Source organism: Prinia subflava, chromosome Z (assembly GCF_021018805.1).
Source record: "Prinia subflava isolate CZ2003 ecotype Zambia chromosome Z, Cam_Psub_1.2, whole genome shotgun sequence".
NCBI lineage: Eukaryota > Metazoa > Chordata > Aves > Passeriformes > Cisticolidae > Prinia > Prinia subflava.
In genome coordinates this window covers 53861601-53883689 of record NC_086283.1, presented here as the reverse complement: position 1 = coordinate 53883689, position 22089 = coordinate 53861601, and the positions used below count along the sequence as shown (strand labels likewise).

Below are 22089 nucleotides of genomic sequence, written 5' to 3'. Positions count from 1 at the left end.
ATGTAGCATTTCATATATATAATATGTATTTTAAAATTTGCATTATTTATGTATTTAAATAACAGGGGTTTTAATTTTTAAATACTTTTTGGTTATTTTTCAGTTTCTTTTTTGGTTTGTGATAAAACCTAATTAATTTCTCTCATGCTTGAAATCTGTGGAGAGTTCTGTTTTTATGTAAAAATAAAATGAGTTTTTATTCTGATAACATTTCAAACACCCAAATTTGTCATTAGGGAATTCTGCAGCTTTCGAGACTTTCTAAAAGACCATTATTTTTCATTATAAATGAGAATTAAAATCTTTTGTGCCTGTGCTTGGATATAAGATATGAAGCTGTTACATCTGCTACTAAGAATGATGTAACTGATCTGGTATTTAAAAATGCCAGAGTGAGTAGGTAGTTGTGGGAGATGATAGGAACACTTTTAGCAGGTGCCTTGCTTTCCAGTAACCATGGACCTTAATGTATGTTTATAGATGCCCAAATTTTTAGAATGTATGGGTTGATTTTTTTCACTAGAGTCTTGTTTGAGTTTCACCTTTGTATGTGGTATACAAATATTCAAGCAAATAAACAATTACATGTAAAAGTAGTTAGTTAACAAGCACGAGGCATCAAGGAAAAGATAGAATTTGTAGTGAGTTAACATGGGACAGGAATAGCAGTGTGAAGGTGGAGGAATCTATTTTGGAACACGGAGTTGTTCTTGTGCTTTAAAAATCTTCAGGAACTTATAACAGGCTTTTTTGAGCTTCACAGATAAAACTGCTTTGTAGATTTTACACCTTTCAGTATTCACTTTATTGAAATACTTTGTGTCAAAAGTTTTGTACCACAGATACTACAAGGCATTGCATTTGTTTTGCTTCACCAATTAATGAATTCTTTTGTTTGTTGTTTCCTATGAGTTTGGATTTTTAATCTGATAGTTGTCATTGACACATGAGAGATACGTGCTGAAAAGAAAGTGAAAAGATCCTTCTACCTTAAGGCTAATATTTGCTATTTTTACTGCACCCAAAGAAAAATATTCAATGAGAAGAAGTATTTTTGTGTCACTGTAGCATTAGTCATAAGAGCTAAAGCATTAACCAAAGGATGCATGCTACACCTACAGTGTAGCATTTCGCTCCTCTGTGCTGGTTCTGTTGGAGTCCTTTCCTCGTTGCCTTGAATGCCTTGAATTCAGCACTGGATGCTGCAGTCTTCTATTGTGGTGCAGGTCACGTAGCAGTGAATGAACAAGGTTGCATGAATAATGTGCTTTTTATTCAGCGATTGGATAAAAATTAATGCCCTCAACACCTACGTACATCCAATCTCCACTGCTTCCTGTGTGCTTATTCTTCCAGAAGCTTTAATTATTTATCCTTGGAGAGAATTTGACAGTTACAAGTAGTCACGACTCAGCAGATTAACCATACAAACACCAGAACCAATCTCCATGTCAAGTACACTCGAATGTCTCAGGAATCAAGTGTTGATTTTGAAGTGATGTGACTCCAAATTAAGAGGAAAAAGAACAGCATCCCTAACTGCTGCATATTTTTTAATCTAACACTGTCTTTAATAAAATTAAATTTGGCTTAATATTCTTGCTAATTTCAAGAGGAAGTCTGAAGTGTGTGCTATGCTCTAAATACTAACACAGGCATTCTGCAATGGAAATACATTTTCAGGAGAGAATTAGGGGAAGCAGCATTATTTAATAAGCCAAAATATGTGCATGGTTTCCCATCATGCAGGATTGCATAGTGATGAGGAAAAAAAATGAATTACATAAGACACCTGCAGTGTTTGCTACTTGATCTTTACAAAGTATGTTCAAATTAAAGGAAAACTGCAGGCATAGTAGGAGTCAGTATAGCTATATACACTAAGAGGAGAAACAGCCTTGGAAATAAAATGTAACTTCTTTATATTAGCTAGGGACAGAGAGAGGGAGAAAAGCATGTGTGTGCATGTATATATATATATATTTAGATCTATAAACATGTTTTGTCTACTTGCTCTGAGTGCAAGAAGATCACCAAAGAAACAGTAAGATAATTTTTCATGACTTTTTTTTTTATACTAAGAATATTTATTATGTGGCTGTATTTTAGAAGACAATGCCAGAAAAGCCAATATTAGACTACCTTGCTGCAGCTTGTTGAATAATGCTACTGTATTATCTGACTGGACCGCATGAATCACAGCAGGTGGGAGCACATCTATCTGCATCATCAGACTGCATAATGTAGGAGTATGCCCAGCACCGGTAGCTACTAAGGATTGATTTAAACCGTAAGAATTACCCAGGAAAACTGTACCTAATACTGACCTTGTCTCCCCATGCTAAGAGGCTCAAAGTGTAATGTGCAGTGGTTTTGTTTTGTACTTTTGCTTACAAACAGTAAGTAATTGGGTGACTGATTACAGCAGCAATTCACCCAGAGTTGTGACAGACTCTCTCAAGTTTTAATAAACACCAGCTATTTTCCTTGAAAGTAACTGACTAGTCTAATGAAGAATTCACTCACAGAAGACATGTTCCTTGTGTTAAACAAAAGAATAGAGAAGATACTAACAGCAGCTCCTTTTTACCTTTTGTTCTAGGAATTATTAGCTGTTGAGCTTACTTCAAGCCAGTTGATAAACTGCAGATTGCACAGTATCATATTTAATTCTATTGAAATGGATGTGCATCTGGACCAGTGGTTGAGGTTTTTTTCTAGTGAGAAATCATGAGATGGAAATTCTGTCTAGGGACAATAGTCATAATCATGGTGACATGAAAGTCTGAAGGCTGAACTCGTTCTAATTGGTTTTGTATGTGGAACTTGGCCAACTCAGATTTAAAATTTTTGAGTGTTAGCACAGATGATATATCCATAATAAAAACAAGTGTGCTGAAGTATGGTGATGTGCCGCAGTACTGTCAAGTGTCTCTTAAGCATTTGTAAGAGATGTATCCCAGTCTGCATGAAAATATAGGTGACAGGCAGGTTTGCATACTTTGTGAGATAGATTAAGGACATTGTGAGCAGTCTTAGGATTTCAGAGAAAGGAAAATGTGCCCTAAAGTTTCAAACTTCTATTAGAAAATCATTCATGAGCCTATGATTCTTAATCAGAATGTAAACACTACTCTGTGGCATATACAAAATCTTTTTGCTCCAATTAAATCTAGCAAAACAACTCCTGCTAACCATGTGGTGGTTACTGTCAGTGTCTTGACATTTATCTATGAAGTTTTGTGATACAGATAATTTATAAAGCATATTTATTAAAAACACTAGACTTTAAGAAATGCAGACTAATACTATGAAGCCTCCCTCTATGGGGACATAGATATAATTTCACCTTTTCCTCTTCCTGCTTATTCCATGAGTGTGTTGTTACTTGACGTCTTCCAAATCTCCCCTTCTTTGTAGTTTATGGCTGAGTTTGGTCAGTAGTTTCATTAGCTGTCAATCTAACAATGATACGCAGATAGAGGATAGTGAGCAGCTGCAGAGGTAACCAAGGAGTGGAAAACAGGCTAAAGGGTCATGAATCTCATAGTCATGATGTATATGTAAAGGATGTTTTTATGGTAGATGCTTTTAATGGTAGGAACTAATTTTAATTTTCTTTGACCAAAGTTCTGTTCAAAGTGAACAAATTAATGATGGTTTAGAAAATCAGTATCTTTCCCAAAAAGGTACTTAAAAGCTGTTAAAAGTATTTTCATCTGGTGAAGTTCAGTTACATCTCTAGTGATGCTAAGTGACTATTCGGCTGGTTTAACTAGTGCTTATTTATGATTAGGATTATGGGCATCTGCTGTACTGAAAAGTTTCAAATTTTTTAATCTTGAAGTAAAAAATTAATGATAAAAGGGAAAACTTGAAATAGCCTCTTCATTTTTCATTATCTGTGTTACAATAATTTATCTGGGGGTTTCTTCAGACATCCTTTTGATCTATTTGCTGTTTTGTAACTACAAGGTGTTTTTTTAGGCATAATTACAGGAAGACCAGCCATATGATCCTCCTACACTGCTCATATGTCATGTACATCACCTTTCCTGGCAGTATATATCCCTTCTTTTCCTTAAGTGATGGAGAGATAATTTCTGCTGCAAAGGACCCCCCTAAGGCTGAGCAAGATGGTTTATCTACTGACGACATTTTATAGACTGCTTTCTTTCATGAGCAAAAAAGACTGAAGCAGCAACAGAAATTGGGTTTCTGGTCATTACTCTGTGCTTCTGAACAGATGAGACACTCAGGCGGGACTGTCTGAGTCCCATCTCTGTCCTCTCAAACTATGGTCTTACTTTTTGACGAGATACCACACTCACTTCTTGCTGCTGTAACATGGTGCTGTGGTTTAACCTCAGCCAGCAACCAAGCACTACACAGCTGCTTGCTCACTCCCCCAGAAATGGGATCAGGGACAATTGGAAGTCAAAAGGTAGGAAACTTGTGGGTTGGGATACAGACAGTTAAATAGGGAAAGCAAAAAGTGTGCACACAAAGAAAGCAAAACAAGGAATTAACTCAGTGCTTCCCAAAGGCAGGCAGGTGTTCAGCCATCTCCAGCACAGCGGGACCCCATTACATTTAATGATTACTTGGGAAGACAGACACCATCACTCCAAGCATCCTCCCCTTTCCCTTCTCTCCCACTTTAAATCCTGAGCATGATGCCCTGTGATCTGGAATATCCCTTTGGTCAGTTGGGTCACCTGTCCCGGCTGTGTCTCCTTCCAGCCTCCCGTGCACCCCCAACTTCCTCACCAGCATGGCCACAGGAGGAGCAGAAAAGGCCTTGGCTCTGTGTAAGCCCTGCTCAGCAGTAACAAAAACATCTCTATGTTTTCAGCCCTGTGTTCAACACAAGTCCAAAGCACAGCCCCATATTAGGCATTGTGGAGAAAATTACCTTTAGCCCAGGCAAAAACAACACGTGTGGCCTTGCAGGAACTTGCAAGTTTTTCATTCTCCTTGTTCCCTTTGTGAGTGTGATTTGCAGGGAGATTATGTAGCTGCCTGTAGATGCTAATGCTCTAGAGAGAATGCATGTGCTCTGTAGAAAGGAAGAGCTCCTTCCAGCTTTGTTTGCATCTTGGACAGCAGAGGGCAGGTGTTAGTTTTGTGTGACTGAAAGCTTGTGTGGAGTGGTTGTGTGTACATATTTCCACCTGCACACTAGAAAGGGTTAGGAAGATGTAGTATAGAGCAATTAAATATAGATTATGCTTTCTTGTGTATATGTAGGAAGTGTTTTTCTAGCATAATATTCGTTTGCTTTCCCTTAAAAAATCCACCTATTGCTTTGGCAAAAAAAAAAAAAAAATTAAACACAAAATAAAAATGGTATTGGCAAGGTAAGAAAGAGTATCAGTCCAGGAACATTACCATCTACCTATGCATCACAATTCTGAAACATCCCAATATCCTCCTGTTCTCTCATTTGACTCTCATCATGGTGGTCTGCATATGTATTCCGTTACAGACGTGTATATGTAGTCTGATACAAAATTTTATGTAGTAGACTTAATTCTGTCTTAACTGTTGAGTTTTCAATTTAATTGCACTTAAGAATTTTGTTGCTGCATGCAGTCCTCATACTTGTAGCTAAACAACAGATTTCTTCTGGTTTAGATATTCCAGTCAGGCATATGTTGGTAAGGTGCTGTTCAAAAACAGGCTTAGTATTTGTACCCTGTTCAGAGCAAAGTTGTGTATTTACTGGTAAAGTTTCTTGCACTTGGTTAGAGGATCAGTTTTAGTAGGACAAAGCATTCCTCTGGCACTGTCTTGGTAGTCCTAGACAGATGTAGTGCTGCTAGTCTTTATTTTAAAGTCTTCATTTCAGGATAATTGCAGTTTGGTGGTCAGTAATAACTGTTAGACCAGACACGTAGCAGGTTGCTTCAGTGGCACATGATAATTTTGTACCAATGTGGATCCCTACTCTTTCATATCCTAGTCAAAGTGAATAATAACAGCAGATAATCAACATCTATGGAGTGCTAACGTGTTGACTGTAAAGATAGCATTCAGTCTCAGATGTGCTGTTACTTAAACTTGAACTAACTGGAGACAACAGCACTACTGTTGTCTCTGGGTAGCAAGGCTGATTGTTTTCAGTGCACTTAGTAGGATTTTTCCTGCTGCTTTACTTATTGCCAGCAGACTTTCTCAGGCTGTATGGTGGCTTCAGCATCCTTTTTTCCTCTCTCTGTTTGTGAGCTGTATCTGTGTCTCCGCCAGTGACATTTCTGCTCTACGTCTTCATCCTGGCACCAGTGCTTGATTGAAACCCAATTCAAAGTGAGTATGGGGCAGTTCTGAGATTGGGCTGTTGGTGTATGGTTTCTCCACAGACCCTCACAGCTGACCATTTTTCTCTATTCTGATATCTCCTATGACCTGCATACCTTTGCTTGTCCAGTGGGCTTTGGTTTCTGCTTGTCTGTTCAAGCACTTGCCATGTTTTTGCTCCAGCCTTTCTGCTATACGTCCTTGCTACATCTCTTTGCTGTTACTGAAATCTGGTCCTGGAGCAAATGCCCAAAGTCCTCTGGAGAACTGCTGACCCTCAGAATACCAACAGTTTTCAGCCTTAATTGTACTGAAGCTTCTCAGGGGCTGACCCTGCTTGAGCAAACAAAACACATATTCTGAGGTTACCTAGAGAAAGATGCTATATACTTTTGCTACAACAAAGAAACATACAGATTGCTGTATATGACAGGGTGTTAAACATATCTTTATCTCAATTTCTCTGCCATTCTAAACATTTCTTAGTTTTGGAGTCCCTTTTAGAGTTAAGGGTGCTTGCCTCCCTTCTGCTCTGCTTCAGTTCATGGATCTTCAAACAAGTTCTCAGTCATCACACCTGCAGCCATTTCACTTAGTGCCTTTCCCTACATTACTAGCAATGTAATTTGTAAACTTCAATCCAGTTAAGTGAACATTTGAACAGATGTTTAAATCCCTCCATCCCTGCCCTGCCTCATTATCATGTCTTACACAGATTTGCCATCCTGCTTTCCATATGTATTGTTGTATCTAAGGTAGGCCAACTCAAATGCAAAGAAGAAAAGCAACCCAGCTAAGAAAAGAATGCATCCTTAATACATGCAGGCATGTGGGCATACCTGCACATATACACTTGTCTGCAGATGCCTCTTCCATTTGACTGTGCCCAGAAAGAAGTGAACCATCACTTCAGGTCAGATAACAAGTAGCATTAGCATAAACAGGTACGATGATTCATATCAGCTATATGTACGGATAGTGCAGAAGTAGTCCTTATTTTTAATTCACTGGGAATGAGTGCTGTGAGTGGTGCTGTGAATAACCCTCCACTGGTGCTGTTATCCACTACTGCAGAGCTGCCAGAATATTTTAGTACTGAAGCTGATCAATAATGGCTTTACGTGTAGCTCCATGTTTGCCAAGAGCATCTGTATTGTTTGGTGACACGAGTTAATGGGTTCTGTTTCAGGGTGAAGTGGATGCAAGTGCGTATTAGACACTTGTGCTGGCCTATTTTCCTCTCCGTCTTCACTGTTTATGACTGAAGTGATTTGGAGCCTAGAACTGATCTAGTAGAAAGTAACTCCCCAAACCCCAAAACAGTTTTTTGTGTGTTGTTCTTCAGCCACACACAGCTTACACTTCATGGCAATGTGGCAAAGGTGGTACAGTCTGAAAAGGTCTGCTGTCCCCAGATCTCTACACATACTGCCACAATTTTGGTCTGATGTGCAACAGACAAAGATGGTAATTTTTACTCTCTGTTGGTGCTTGCTCCTTACAGTTTTGACAACCTTTTAATTAGGGCAGAGGAAACTAATGGGTTTGGGAAAGTCTGGGTTAATGGACTGCTGTCTACTCAGACAAAGTATAGTTAGGCATTCCTGATGCCAAGAGTTACAATGAAGTGCACTATGCACTTTTTTCACTTAGTCTTTTCATTGCTGCTCTTGACAGTATTTAGCTATCCTAACAAATTAGTAGATACTAGAGCATAAACATTCTTATGGTGGTAAAGAACATTCTTATTCTTCTATGTATGTATATTATATAAGTAATAAATAATTTTTCATGGTTTTAAAAAGCAAAATATAAATAAAGCCATTTACATTTTCATAAAAGTAAACATACTTATAAGTGACAAACAACCTTAGAAATCTTGTACAAAAAGTCAGACACAATTAAAATTCCCAGACTTTCATTTGGATCTGGAAGAGGAGAATGAAATTTTACTCCTATTGGAATCAAGAGGAAATTTGTGAAGTCAGATTTCAAATACAGGGGCGTTTTTAAAATCAACTTTGTAAAACTTTCCTGGGAAAATAAGATATGAACAAATTAAAATAAAATTCTCAAAACCCTATCAAAACCAAAAAATTGACACCTTATTACAATGTAGAAAACTATTGAATTATTAAATGCATTTAATGAATGAGAATCAAAAAGATGCTATGTTAAAAAATAAGTAAATGACTGGCTTTCAATCTGAAGAAGATAGCACAAAAAGTTGTTGCATAATTTGTCAGTGAACTAGGCTGCTGTTTGCTTTCTCCTCCAAATCACAGGTTTTTCTGTTTCTTTAAAATAGAAACCCATGGAGACACACGGACATTAATGCATATATGCCCAGAAGAAACATAATTTCCATCAGTATGGATGAATTTGATGGGACCATGTTATGGGCTTCTCATTACATTATTCACAATGCAGTACATTTTGTACACTGTGCCACAGTTTGTGGACACAAAAAACATGTGACTGGGATGTATTTCTTAGGGCAGAGTCCCTCTCTGGTGTATGGCTCCAGTTAGAGTGTGACTCCTGGTGCAGAGGGTGGAAGCTTGGAACAGGGAGAAAAAGTAAAATTATATACGAAGATCTTCAGGCAGCCAAACAGACATGGCAGAGCTTTAGATTATCTGTTTGTTAGGATATACAGTTCTGTTACACTGCTGCTAATACTCTAGTTTCAGTGTCTGGCTGAAAGAAAGAAATAATTAACATCTGAGGGGTTATAAGAGTTGATTTAGTGTTGGTTTGTAGATATTAATGCACTTCACTGTCTGATCCTTCCTTACAAAAGCCTAGTCTCATGTTCAGATTTGGGTATTATCTCAGATACGTCTTTCCTGTGAACTTTTGTAGTGCGTTGACTTATAACAATAGGCTCTCAGGAACTACTAATGGAGCAGAAGGAATTACAGGTTTCATTTTCTTCCAAATGTTTTATGTCATATTTCAGTGGATGAACATGTCTTAAGACAAAATTGTTTCAGTATTTCCATCTAACAGAAAAAACAGCCTCCTGAACATTGTTTAAGGTCAGCTTCCGGTTCAAAATATAAACATCTACACAAAAATTTGTAGGCATAATTTAGAACTTAATTTTATACTCCACTGATGTAATTGACATTCGAGGTTGATCATTAATGATTAATAATCACTGGTCTTGAATAGTAATACTTTCAACAGTACGGTTTTCCAGAAAAATAATTTTCAAAACCACAGATAATGCTCCCATTTCCTGGTGCAGCCCACCCTTAGGAATAATGTTGCCACGGAAACAGCAAAACTCTGATCCAGTGAAAGAAAAGGGGTGAAGATGAAAGTGAGATGGGGGCAATTTATAGCAATTTTTAAAAAAAATAAATTAACAAATTAGCAAATAGATTTAATAAATTAACAAATAGAATTATAAGTTCTATTCGTTAGAATAGTTTTGGTTTCATGTTGGGTTTTTTGGGGGAAAGAGGTGTTCCTTGGATTTTGGTTTGTTGATTGGCTGGTTGGTTGGTTGTTTTTTCTGCTATGGGAAAATGGCACCCTTTACTTATAGGTCTTCAGGGGTTTTTGCATAGGACAGTAAGATGAGGTTGGAGTCAAACACTCATTAGGGAAAAAAAATCTAAGTGATGTGAGCCCAGTCTATGCTTTGGTTCCTGAAAAATGTTTTGAAGTAGAAGTATATATGCAGCTATGAGATTAGCCCCCCTTGAAATCACAGTAGGATGTAACTGAGCTCTGTGGGCAGGTAGATTAGAGAAACAGAAGAATACAGAATATGATATACTATATATGTACAAACAGAATATATCAAATTTTTTAGATTATTTTTAAAATTAAAGTAGCTACATACTTCTTAAGAAGGTTAGACCATAATGCCTTTTAGCTTATCCTATCTTGTTTTTCTGTTAACTACATCATCTGAGGTTGTCTCACATAAAGAAAGCTGGATTAGGCTGATTAATAAATACAAAGGTAAGAGATTTCTGATATGTATCTGTCTTGTGTTGAGCAAAGAATGCTATATTTTTCCTTCTTAATTATTGAAAGTAATGTCCCCACAGGATATTAGAAATCTTTGTACTATGGTAATGCTACCCTTTTATTTGACCATTTGTTAATATTGAAGATTCAGCAAGAACATTTACCAAAGCAGATTGTGAACTCTTGTGTCTGTCATATTACAGTGTGAGGCATAGCATCCTATTTGCTGATGGCTCAGTGTTACATCACAGTTACAGTAATTGCTTAGGACTTGCCATAAATAGCAGTGTTAACCATGATGCCCTAAGGGTACTTTTTGTCTAGTATTAAAACTCTTAGCAACAGTTATATTTATGTTTGTCTGACATTCAGTGTTCCTTATAACTTAGCTAACCTAAACTTAGTTTGGAGGGTTTTTTTGGCCAAAGTCAAGGTCTTTCTCATTTGTCTTAAATTCGGTTTAGCCTGCAAGCAATTTTACTGCTACCAGACAACAACTCTGAAGATGCAAATATTTCAGCAGAATTTCAAGTTTCTAGCACTTATTTGTATAGAGTACCTATTTGATCAGAGGTATTTTTGCCAACTCTGACTATATGATTAATATTTCTCTGAAAATGATCACTGAAAGTCACCTCTTTTGCATTCTGGAGAGTTTATTACTATAGATTGGAACATAATAGTGGTATTCCTCTTTATGGTGGTCACATGATCCTACCTGGTTTGGCTTGTGTATTTGCCAATGTCTCCTACATTTGCAGCAATTTAAAACCATTTAAACCTCAGCAAAATGCAGTTTCTCTCTCTAATCGTGTCCCCAGCATAATTTCTTTTCTTATCCTTTGTGGTTAATAAAAATTAGTAGCTTCTGAAATACAGGCTGCAGAGGTAGTTTAGAGACAGAAGGAAAAAGGTGGCAGCTAAGAATAAGCCCCAAGAGCTCCTTGGAGGAAGAAAAGGAGGAACAGTGCCATGAAACAAGAACTGAATTAGGGTGAGAAGGGTATCCGTGAGAAAACAGAGCTTAAAAAAAAGGGAAAAAAATCAAAGAAGAAACAATGGTCTAAGATGCCAAAATTACCAGTAGTTTGTAAGAAATGCTGCATTTTTCAGTACACCCCCTCATTGTGTATGTATTTCCAGGATTATATATAATTTTTCACTTATTGACATTTAATTTCCACCTGCCATTTTATTATTGGGTTGACAAAGAATTGTTCCATGGCCGTTTATTAATCATGTTGTAGTGTCTGGCTCACAGGCCTGCAAAAACAAGAAAAGAAAAAGGCTAATTTTCAACTTGGATCCACTTTACCTGCTGAATTAGCATAGATTGCAAATAAAAGAAAGAAATTGTGCTCTGAATGTCTTGCTGTCTTGCTATGATAACAGCAGCAACAAGCTTGTTTAAGGCAGGCAAGGCAAAGTCAGTGTCCAAGCTCCAGACACAGTGCTGGAAATGCAGAAGACATTATAAATGCTCTGGCAATAGCTAGAATGAGCTAGATCCTAATTTAAATTGCAGTTTGTGTCTGTTACACAGTCTCCTAATTTCATTCATTATTTCCTGGAGCTGGATTTGAACCTGCTGCCTGTAGGGCAAAATTATGTACTGTATCTATTCCCAGGAACTATAAAAGCAAGGTTTGGAATTGTTCAGTTCTCCTACCCTAGGACTGGATTTGTAAGAGAGACAGATTCCTGATCAGACACTGAAATAGGCGCTGGATTTCAAGCACTGGGTAATTCAGTGGCTTCTACTCCTCTGCAGTGTCTAATGTCAGATTTGCAGGAGAGCTCTGCATCCAGTGGGTGCCTTGGAAGCTATCCAATGAAAGTTTCAAAAATTAGACCTTTTGCTGGTGCTCTGGGAAGCTTTTATGCTCTAGCTTTCCCTTTGCCTACAATTCCCTGGAGTGATGATCATACTGCCTTTAAATATCTACTGTGCTAACAGGGTAAATAACGGAGAAATAAGTATATGCAATTTTTTTTTCAAGGAGAGCTTTGGGTTTGTTTTTGTGGTTATTTTTACGGGAGAGGTTGTTGGTTGGGTGGGGTTTTTTGTTTGGGGTTTGTTTGTTTGTTTGTTGTGGGGGGTTTTGTTTATTTGTTTTTGGTTTGTTTTTGTCAGAGGTCTCTGAAGACAAACCTGTAAAATCTGTGAATCTGCGGGCGCGCAGAGAGCAATCGAATATCAAACGAAATGTGCACATTCATGTTCCTATCTGGATGTAAATGAATTGGCTGAATGAACACAGTCGGGGAGAAACACGGATCTGACTCCACGTTTTTCCTCACCTGCTGCTCCTGTGGACACCCCAGGCATTTCTCTGGCAACACCCTGTCTTCCACGGGGGTTTCGCGACCCACTCCCGTCTGCTGACACGCCGGCTTCATTTTCTGGTGTTGCAGCAAAAAAGGTGCCGCCTGTGCTGGGAATGGGATCTTCCACTATTTAGCAAGGCTTTGCTGAATGAGTCATCAAAGCCGGCTGGTATTGGCTGGGCTGGTGAGCACCCAAGGGATTGCCTGGCAGAGGCTGCGAGGCCTCGCTTCATTCACAGAAATGTGGGGATGCTAGCCAGCCCTTTCATTCACACGCGCAGCATCTCATTCACATTTTGCAGTCCTGCTGGCCGCTTCTAATGAGGAGAGCCGCTCGGGAGCAGTAGGGTTTTCTGGGCAGTAGAGACACGTAAAAATAGGCTATGGTGTGTATATTTGCTGTTGCTGTGCTAGGAGGATGACGAGAGGAATGAATGCTGTGAGGATGCTGAAGCAGGTTTGCAGTGTGATGATGAAAGGATGTTCTGCAGATCAGTAGAAAACCGCTTTACATTGACTAGGACATTGCCATTATTCATCACTGCTGGGATAAGAGGTGCTGACTTAATTCAGTATGTCCTGAATATACTAATTAAATACCTGTATTTAAGCCGGCTGTTTCACTGTATTTGCAGTTTGTATACTGCAGCCTTTAGTCGTAGGAGAAGGAAGGAATTCCTTAGGCTTTTTTCATTTAAGGTGTGCTGCAGATAGTAATTTATTTTAAAAATTACTTTGCACTATGCAACTTCTCTGGTCTGAATTTGTTTATAATGCAGTGTATTGTCCTACATACAAAAAATGTTTTGCAAAGAAGATTGATTTATGGGAAAAGCCATATGGCTTGTGATGGTCACTGTATATCACATTGTTTGTACACATTTTGACTTTTAAAGAAATTGCAGGAGGAATTAAATACCTTTTTGTGCATATTTTGCTACTTCTCCAGATCAAATGTTTGTGACTGACATGCTTAATAAAGGCTTTTTTTTTTTTTTTTTTTTTTTTTTCACTGCAGGGTGTCAGTTTGCTGCTACCTGGACTTTTTAATATTCTTTCAGGGCTTTTTCAGTTTTTCAGAATTAAACCAAACATTCCAGTGAATTGAAGATCCTCTTCATGTTTTTCTTCGGAGTGAATATCAGTTGAGAAAGAAAAAACATCTGTTAAGCCTGTTGTCGGACATCAGAAAAATACTTTTCTTCACACATAGGTACTTATGTAATTCCTGCATTAAAATAGAATGTTCTTGTAAAGTAATAGGGAAGAAGGGTTTCTTTCTCTATCAAAATTTGAATGTTACAGTTTCTGTGAAGGACAGCATTGACAAAAAGGCACTGGTACGCTGCTTTTGTGGAAAAAAAATTATATATTCTTTAGTTCTGATCATCTGTTCTTAAAACGTTTAAGGTGTCTGTGTTCTGCTGCAGGGGCAAGAGAGAGGGATTATATTTATGCAAAAATAATCCAGATACTAGCTATCTAATTGTGATTTCTTTATGGTTTCACAAATATATGAGGTGGAAGAACATTTTAACAGATGAATATTCAGTTTTGAAGGTAATTGCCTTTGGTACTAAAAGGGTGGTGGGAGGGGATAGGAATTAAAGGTTGGGAGGAAGTATCTGTTTGAGAAGATAGGAAAAGGGAATTTGAGAATTGATTGGTGCTAGTGTGCTGTAAGTGGGTGGATGTGGGTTTTTTTTTTCTTCTCTCTCCTTTTTTTTTGGCTACAGGAAGTGATTTGCAGTGTTCACAGCCTTTTGTTGAAAAGGGTCCTTCTCATTTGTGTGAGTCATGCTTTTGCTGTGAGCGAGTTGGCAGCTCTAAGCAGGACTGGGATCTCAGTCACAGAAAACTGTTACTTCACCCAACCTTAACAGGGAACCAAACGAAATTTTTCCTTATACTCTTTTCTTTTTTACCCTAAACTCTTATTAACCCTCCGTGTTGTTATGAATTGCTTGCTATGTTAGTACAGGCATCTCCTGCATTGGCATCAGATTTGCCAGAACATATGCAGGAAAGCAGATAGAAGGGCATGCTTCAACGTACAAAGTATAACCGCTTCAGGAATGATTCTGTGACATCTGTTGATGATCTTATTCACAATTTGCCCATGAACAGCAAGGTCTCAGCAGTTCCTACAACTTCAGCTTCACCTTCGTACCTGGTCTCACCAGAGGGTCTCCGCAAGGAACAAGAAGATGGACCCACCACCCTGTGTACCCTCATCCATAAAGTGTCCCACTTGAAACTCTCTAGCACGGGCAGCTTTTTGGGTATCAAAAACCTCTCCTCTGCAGTAAAGGAGCTTGCTGTCTCCAAATTGCAGGGAAGCTCGAGTGCTTCTAGTTCAGCAGCAGGGGCTTCAGACAACACATGTAACCTTGTCTCTGCCACTTCGTGTTCTCAGCAGGACGTGAGCAAGATGAGTATGGGGAAAAAAGCACGGTCAGAGGAAATGCTCCTTGGAAGTGAAGATTGGAATCAAACTAGCAGTTTTGTCAATAAATCCTCTCGAGGATGGCTGCACTCGAGTGAGAAGATCCTGGGACCTGGTGTGACGTACATTGTGAAGGTTGGTCTGTTTTCTTCCATTCTCTGTTTTTATCAGTGAAAAATTCTCTGCTGGTTTTGCTGCCAGGATAGTCAGGCTGAAATGATCTCTGTTTGTGCTTGGTTTTTGTTTTTGTTTTTGTTTTGGGTTTTTTTGGTTTTTTTTTTTTTTTTTGGTGCATAATACATGAAATGTAAATGCAGGAAGGAAGGGTTGGGAAGCTGTGTTAATTTGTTACATTAAAGCAAACCTGCAAATAATGTTCTACAGCTGTATAAAAATCTTATTCCTAAGCTAAAAGCTGATTTGATTTGGGTTTTTTCAGCCTTCTTCTGAATTTAGGTTTTCAGTGTCATCTAGCATACTGTATATATCTTCTATACGTAGGCTTTCAATATGTCTGGTGCAATATACAGGAGGAAAGACTCCTTGATGTGAGGAGAACTGTTAATCATGCAGGAATTTTTCAGTTTTAGAAACCTCCAAGGGGAAGTGTGTTTTTAAAGTGAAATGATATTTGAAATCTTTGAGCAGTAAGACAGAGAGCACAATTCTTAATCTGTTTCACAATGAGAAATAATGTTGTGGGTAGAGCAGGAAAATGCAGCTTGTTTTACATAATGAGAATTCAGCCACCTTAAATGTTATTGCTCTTTTCAGTTCATTGATACAGCATGTCAAGAGCAGAGGATCTTAAGTTTACAGGGTAAACTTAATGTTTCCATATGCTTTGAAAATGTTCTGAAACCACCTGTTAAAGTAGAACCTTCAAGATTCTATGTATGTGCAATGTTTTTTGTAGTTAGGTAAGAGTCTAGTTACACCTTTCAGCATAGTGTGCAGAAAGTGTAAAAGTAACATTATTTTCCAGAATTCATTCTTCAGTTGCCATGTTTCATTTGCAAATAGGCTTTTGTATCTTAAGTGTTAAACTGTTTTGCAGCAGGCTATTAATATTACAGGTCTATTTTTAGTGTCATCTTATTTTTGGTGTAAGAGTCACAGGTGACTTTATTTCAGGATGATTTAAAACTCAGTGTCACCCTTGTTTCTTAACTCTCACTGCTTTTTCTCAAGTCTCATTATCAAAAGCAGAGTGCATATTTAGCTGTGGGGGATGAGGAAGCAGTTTTCATTTCTTTGTGTTAGTGGTGATAATAGATTTAGCAGGTGGTGGTAGATTGAGTAAGTTGGCCAATTCAGAGCACTATTGAAATTGTACTGTCTTTTTCACTACTCTGAAATTTACTGGAACTACAAGGGAGTCAGTGCTACCTTTAAAGCCACAAACTGCTGCTCTGTTACTCTTCAAGAAGTGTCTCAATAAAAATAACCCATTGATGCTAGGCATGGTGTTGAGACTCTGATGTTCTTTTGCACAGAAATACACTGGTTAACAGAAGGCCATTCACCATTTTCACATTAGCTCAGGGGATTCAACCATTTTACTTGTTATTTTGCTTAATATAGTATAAGCCCAATAAGGACTGTGGGAATACACTGCTGCTGTTAGTTTTTACCTGAAGTGATCATTATGAATCAGAACAAACACAGGATTCAATTTCTTAATCCTTTCCGTAGTTGACGTACTATATGCTAGAAGAAGCTGATATCTTTGAATTGAAAAGAGAATTAAAGTTGTTAGAAGTGGACTAACATTTACAGTTAGTAATTTACCCATACCTAACAGAGATAGTAGAACAAATATTTAATTACTGCAATTGATGTTGGGTACATGAAAGTGTATTTATACACGCTATACATATATGGATTTTCAAAATCAATCAGAAAACTTACTTTTAGGGGTTTGTTTGCCATTAAAATTCATGGAATCTAGTTTATTGTTTCTGTTAAAAAAATAGGATGATGACTTTAATTTTGTGGTTTCTGGCATAAGAATCACAGAACAGTGCTCTAAATGTAAAAACAAAGATTGAAAATAAACACCAAAATAAGTGGTTAATGAATGAATGAAAATAAACTGGTCCTGATTAGTTCCTAATTTGCTTGCTTATTAACTATCTCAGTTTTCCTTGGCAACTGCAGCATTTTTATGGATAAGAATAGAAGTACAGTTCCCAAATCCTTAAACATTGTTTGCTAGCAAGGCTTTTATCCAATCAGACCATCAAATCAATACACAGATAATGTATACTGAGGGGAAACATTCCTTGGATACCTCATGCCTATACTGACTGTCTGGAGGACTCATACCATGTTTAATTAGTACCATATGCCTTTTAGAAAATTCCATTTTTAAATGAGACAAAAATTAGATTTGTTTTTAACCAGCAAAGCTTTTTTTTTTTTTTTTTAATGTGTGTGTGTGCAAATGTGCACTGGGTTGCAATTTTCTCATTAATCCACATTTAAAACAGAAAATTTGTCATGGGACAGGGTTAATTGTAACTACTGGGCAGTTTGATAGCTCCTGTTGGAGTCTTCTGAAGTAAGAGACACAAAATTCCAGAATTCCTATGTGCAATGTATGAAAAAGCTGAGAGTTCACTGCTGTTCCCACTTTTTCACATATTACTCATTTTTAAAATGGGCAGTGTAACTCTAATGCTTAAAAAGTGTGTAGGTTTATGGCAAACTGTAGCTATATTCTGATCTCCATGGTCTGCTGCAATGGGATTGTTTTCAACCATAAAAGTGCTAGCACTTTCTACATTTTTTCCTCACAGTAGATTTCATGTTGCATTTTTATATATTATAACATAAAAATTTTCACAAAAACAACCCAAAAAACATTTTAGTAACAAATCAGACAATGACCATAACTGTATTGGGGACATAAAGTAGTCAGGTACTGATATGTTACTTAATGCTGCTGCTGGACTGTTTAACAAATAACAAATAATTAGGGGAAAAAAAAAAAAAAAAGAAAGGGAAGTAGTTTGCTGTGTTGAAAGTCCTTAAAGAGCTCAGCACTTTCCCTATACTGAGACTGATTACTATAGGGAGAGATTATAAAAGTTCATGTTGTCAGAAAAACAAACGTGTAGAATAAAATAAAAATTGTAAAAAAACCTGAGTAATGCAACAACAGTTAAATGTTTCAATGTAAACTGTTTTTTCCAATAATAAATGTCTACTGATGAGTATAACTGGGTAATGTTATAGAATTTTTGGAGTTTGTTTTATTTAAGTAAGATCACAACGGTCAAGAGGCAAATGCATTTCTGTCTTCAGGTAACTTGTGGCTGGATTTTGTAACAGGTGTCAATGAGTTTGAAATGCTGTTGTTCAGCAGTTCAAAAGCAAATAAACCAAAAATACTGTATAATTTTATGTACTTATATGAAGTATATCTGAAAAAAACAGTAAGATTTAAAGCCAACACTGTAGTATAGAACAGACCTGGGTAAATCTAATGTTAAAAATCAGATAGAAATATAGTATCTGAGAGAGAGAAAGGAAGAACTGTTTCATCCAAAAGAACCACTGCAAGTCTGGGAAATTATATTTCAACAAAAAGGATGTTAAATTATTAATATTTAGCAAACTATTCAAAGAAGATAATCTTAACTGCAATTATTTCCCTAACATTTTAACACTTTCATTCCTTGTGAGGAAATAATAGCAGTTTATATCTGATGTGGAAAACAGACATCATTGTGAAGCTGTTCAAACACATCCCCAAGTAAAGGCTTCAGTTCTGCAAACATTCCTGCATGACACCGTTTATGGGAACATTCTCCTTGAAATAATTGAGGCTACCTTTGTACACTGGAAGTTAAGTGTGTGCTTAGGGTTGAACTGAATTCCTGTCTCTCTTTGGTGGCTAACCCAGACTGCAAAGCACAGCCTTAAATGGAGCTAACAAAGAGAAAACTGCATCGTATGCCGCCTTCCTCTAGAAGACTTCAGGGCTCTTTGGAAAAATGTTTCTCTTTTTTTTTTCTTTCTATTTTAGCCAGAGTTGATTTGCTCTCACTAAAAAAACCCCAAAAACCAAAAAACCACATTACAGCAAAGCTTTTTCATTCCTCTTTTTGGTTAAATTTATCTTCTTTATAGAAAAAAAAAAGTGCGATTTTGTTTGGGTTTCTTTTAATCAGATTTAATTTCAACTTTTGTCAGTCAAACTGAGGTAGTACTGTTGGTTAATCACTGATCATTTGGCATGGCTTGACTAAAAACATAATCAGTAGGATTTTGTGCTTATAGTTATAATAAAAAACCCCACAGTCCCAAAGCATCCTGTTTAAGAAATGTGTTGTGTGTTTCAGTCATATGGTCTTAATAGGATAGAATACTGACTTCTTCAGAGTCTGCTACCCTCAACCCAGGTACACAAACAGTGTTAACAAAGACTAATGAAACTGGCTTATCACTGTGGGTTTTACAGCTGCATGCATGCAGATTAGGGGAGAGAGAAGTAAGTGACAAAGACACCATTGGTTTAAGTAATTAATCCCTCCTATTGTACCATATTCCTGAGAGATCAGTTAGTACCCTTTCCATTTTCCTTCACTGTTATTTGGACTATGAAATAATGATATTGATGCCTGTTGCTCTGTTGAAAACCTTTCTTTTGATCTTCATGGACCTGAACTACTGTGAGTCTGTTGTACAGCCCAATAATAGGAAAAGAGCATTTCTCACAGAAATTAGATCAGATTCTACAAGCAGAGAACATACTATAGAGTCTTTAATTATAATATTATTCTAATTACATGAATCAAGTACTATTACTGTACTTCTGCACACGTTGTGTAGAAAGCAAAGCATGTATTGATTTCAGAGTTGAAGGATTCAGCTGTCAATGTGAATGTCTGTTCTCTAGTACATTTAGAGTGTTTGCATGGAGTATTTTTATTTAAAGCAAAAATTTTACTCTTGCTAGTTATTTATCCTGCTAGTTGTGTATATCCTACAGTTTTAAAATCCCTAGATGAATTTAGCTGGTCAGTGTAGGAGGTAAAATTGTATTCAGGCAGAATTCCTTCTCTGTTTTTCCTTGGAAATTGGATTGTTGGTTTCTTTATTTCTCTTCCAACAATGTTTACAGGAAGAATATCATGTGCCTAATGTAAATATCTGCCACTGCAAGCACAAAGAAAACATACCGATGAATCAAGATCTTCAGGGAAAACTCATGCCCTTCTGTGCTGCTGAAGACAAGGCTCTCCTTTGTCCCAGTGACTGGGTGTTTTTCTCCCCCAGCCAAAGCGAAATCTTGTCTCCACTAACGCAACAGCTATAGTTGTGCTGCAGCCTGGCTTCATTTTATAACTGAAAGTTCAAGTGAATGCACAATGTATCAATATTAAATTTTCTTGTTTACAATGAGAAAAATCTTGGATCTGCTTTTGTGTAGTGTTAGAGACAACCAGCCTTCCCAACTACTAATGCTCCTTCAAGGTGATTTACTCCTCCATGCACTTAAACAAATTTTGTAGAGGAAGAGGGGTTCAGTAATGCTTCTCTGCAATTCTACATGGTCATGCAATATTAATTTCATTTGTTTCTATATGTTCATGACAAAGTGTAATGCAGCTCTACCTTTTTCAGCTGCAGGCAGGTCTGAGGCAGAGCCTGTCCATATGACTTGTGGTGGGAATAATGACGATACTCAGTGCAAGCACTTTTCCAGTGATCCCTTGTTTTCTGGAGGGATTAGGCACAATTCAGTAAGGATAATCTAGAATGTTTATTTAATAAGTTAGATATTCCCCTTGGTTTTTCAAGTAAGTTTTCATGGGGTCAGGTGAGATTTCAGTCTCAAAAGGCTAAATCAGACAGTCCAAGTCACAGCTAAAAGTTCAAAGACTGACACATGAAATTAGACAGAAATGGCAACCAAAGCCATAAAAATTAAAAATAGAAATGGTATAGGGTGGCACAAAGAAAGAAATGTAAGGTAGACAGAAAAAGCTGTCTAGGTTTTTTTTTTCCTACAGCATCATCACATTGGATTTACTGATACAGGTATTTTTATCTTTTTTTTTTCTTACCTCAGAATAAATCCTGAAATTAGAGATATAAATTGAACAAATACCTTAAATAACAAGGACATGACCAAAAGAGGGAGATTTTATCTTAAGGTGTTGTCTAAACTTGCTCAGCACCATTTCTATCCTTTGGATATGTTGTTGTACTAAGATGCCTTTACTTCCATTTTTAGGTTTTACTAATATAGGAATTACACAAGGGAGAGAATATCTCATGGGATAATATTGTTCCTGACTGACATTTGACACTGCTTGCCTGTGATAAAATTATTACAAGAAACAGAATTGTCTCTTTTTTTATTAGACAAGTTGCTTTCATGAACCACAGGACATTTTAGAAACACTCTCAACTTCCCAAAGAATTGGAATTTTCAGAAATGTTGCCTTTTGTCTCCAAATGTAGGGGCCATGTTTTGTCACCACATATTGAATGCAGATGCTGCAGCGTTATTCGCTAACTTTTTTTTGTAAATTAATGGCTTTGAAAAACTAAGCAGCAAGCACTAAGTAACTGGAAACATCAGTGCACTCTCTATTACAATGTATTTCTGCCAAGGAAAGAAAAGATGGAAAGGCAGGGCTGCTTGGTATTGGGCATAAACTGAAAGCTGCAGGTGCCAATTCTGAGCTGACCCTGACTTTGGGAGTTTTGGGAGTGGTGGTAAAAAGAGGTCTCAAATGAGGCTGCTTGGGGCCATTGAGGGCCCCAACCTCCCAGAACTGCTCTGCCTCTTCATAGCCTTTGTGCTGCAAGGAAACCTTCCAGAGAGTTTTCATTATTTAAATCCAGCCTCAGAAATATCTCCCCTTATCCCTTTTTTCTGCACAGTGGAGGTCATCTTTTGGGCGCTCTTACTGAGAACACAAACTATAGCTCCAGCATAGGAGAGTTAAATATTGATAAAGGCTCAGAAAAGGTCTGATTTAATTGCTGAACTCTTTTGATGATTACCA

The 22089-nt window shown here is 37.3% G+C and overlaps 1 protein-coding gene across 1 annotated transcript in view; it reads left to right on the top strand.

The window, feature by feature from the left end:
* SHC3 (SHC adaptor protein 3) overlaps positions 1-22089 on the top strand; it is an 86664-nt gene that overhangs the window by 20188 nt on the left and 44387 nt on the right. Inside the window, exon 2 of the mRNA XM_063423221.1 lies at positions 12422-15196. Coding sequence (XP_063279291.1) covers positions 14657-15196 — 540 coding nt within the window. The 5' untranslated portion in view covers positions 12422-14656. The remainder of the gene's footprint in view (positions 1-12421; positions 15197-22089) is intronic.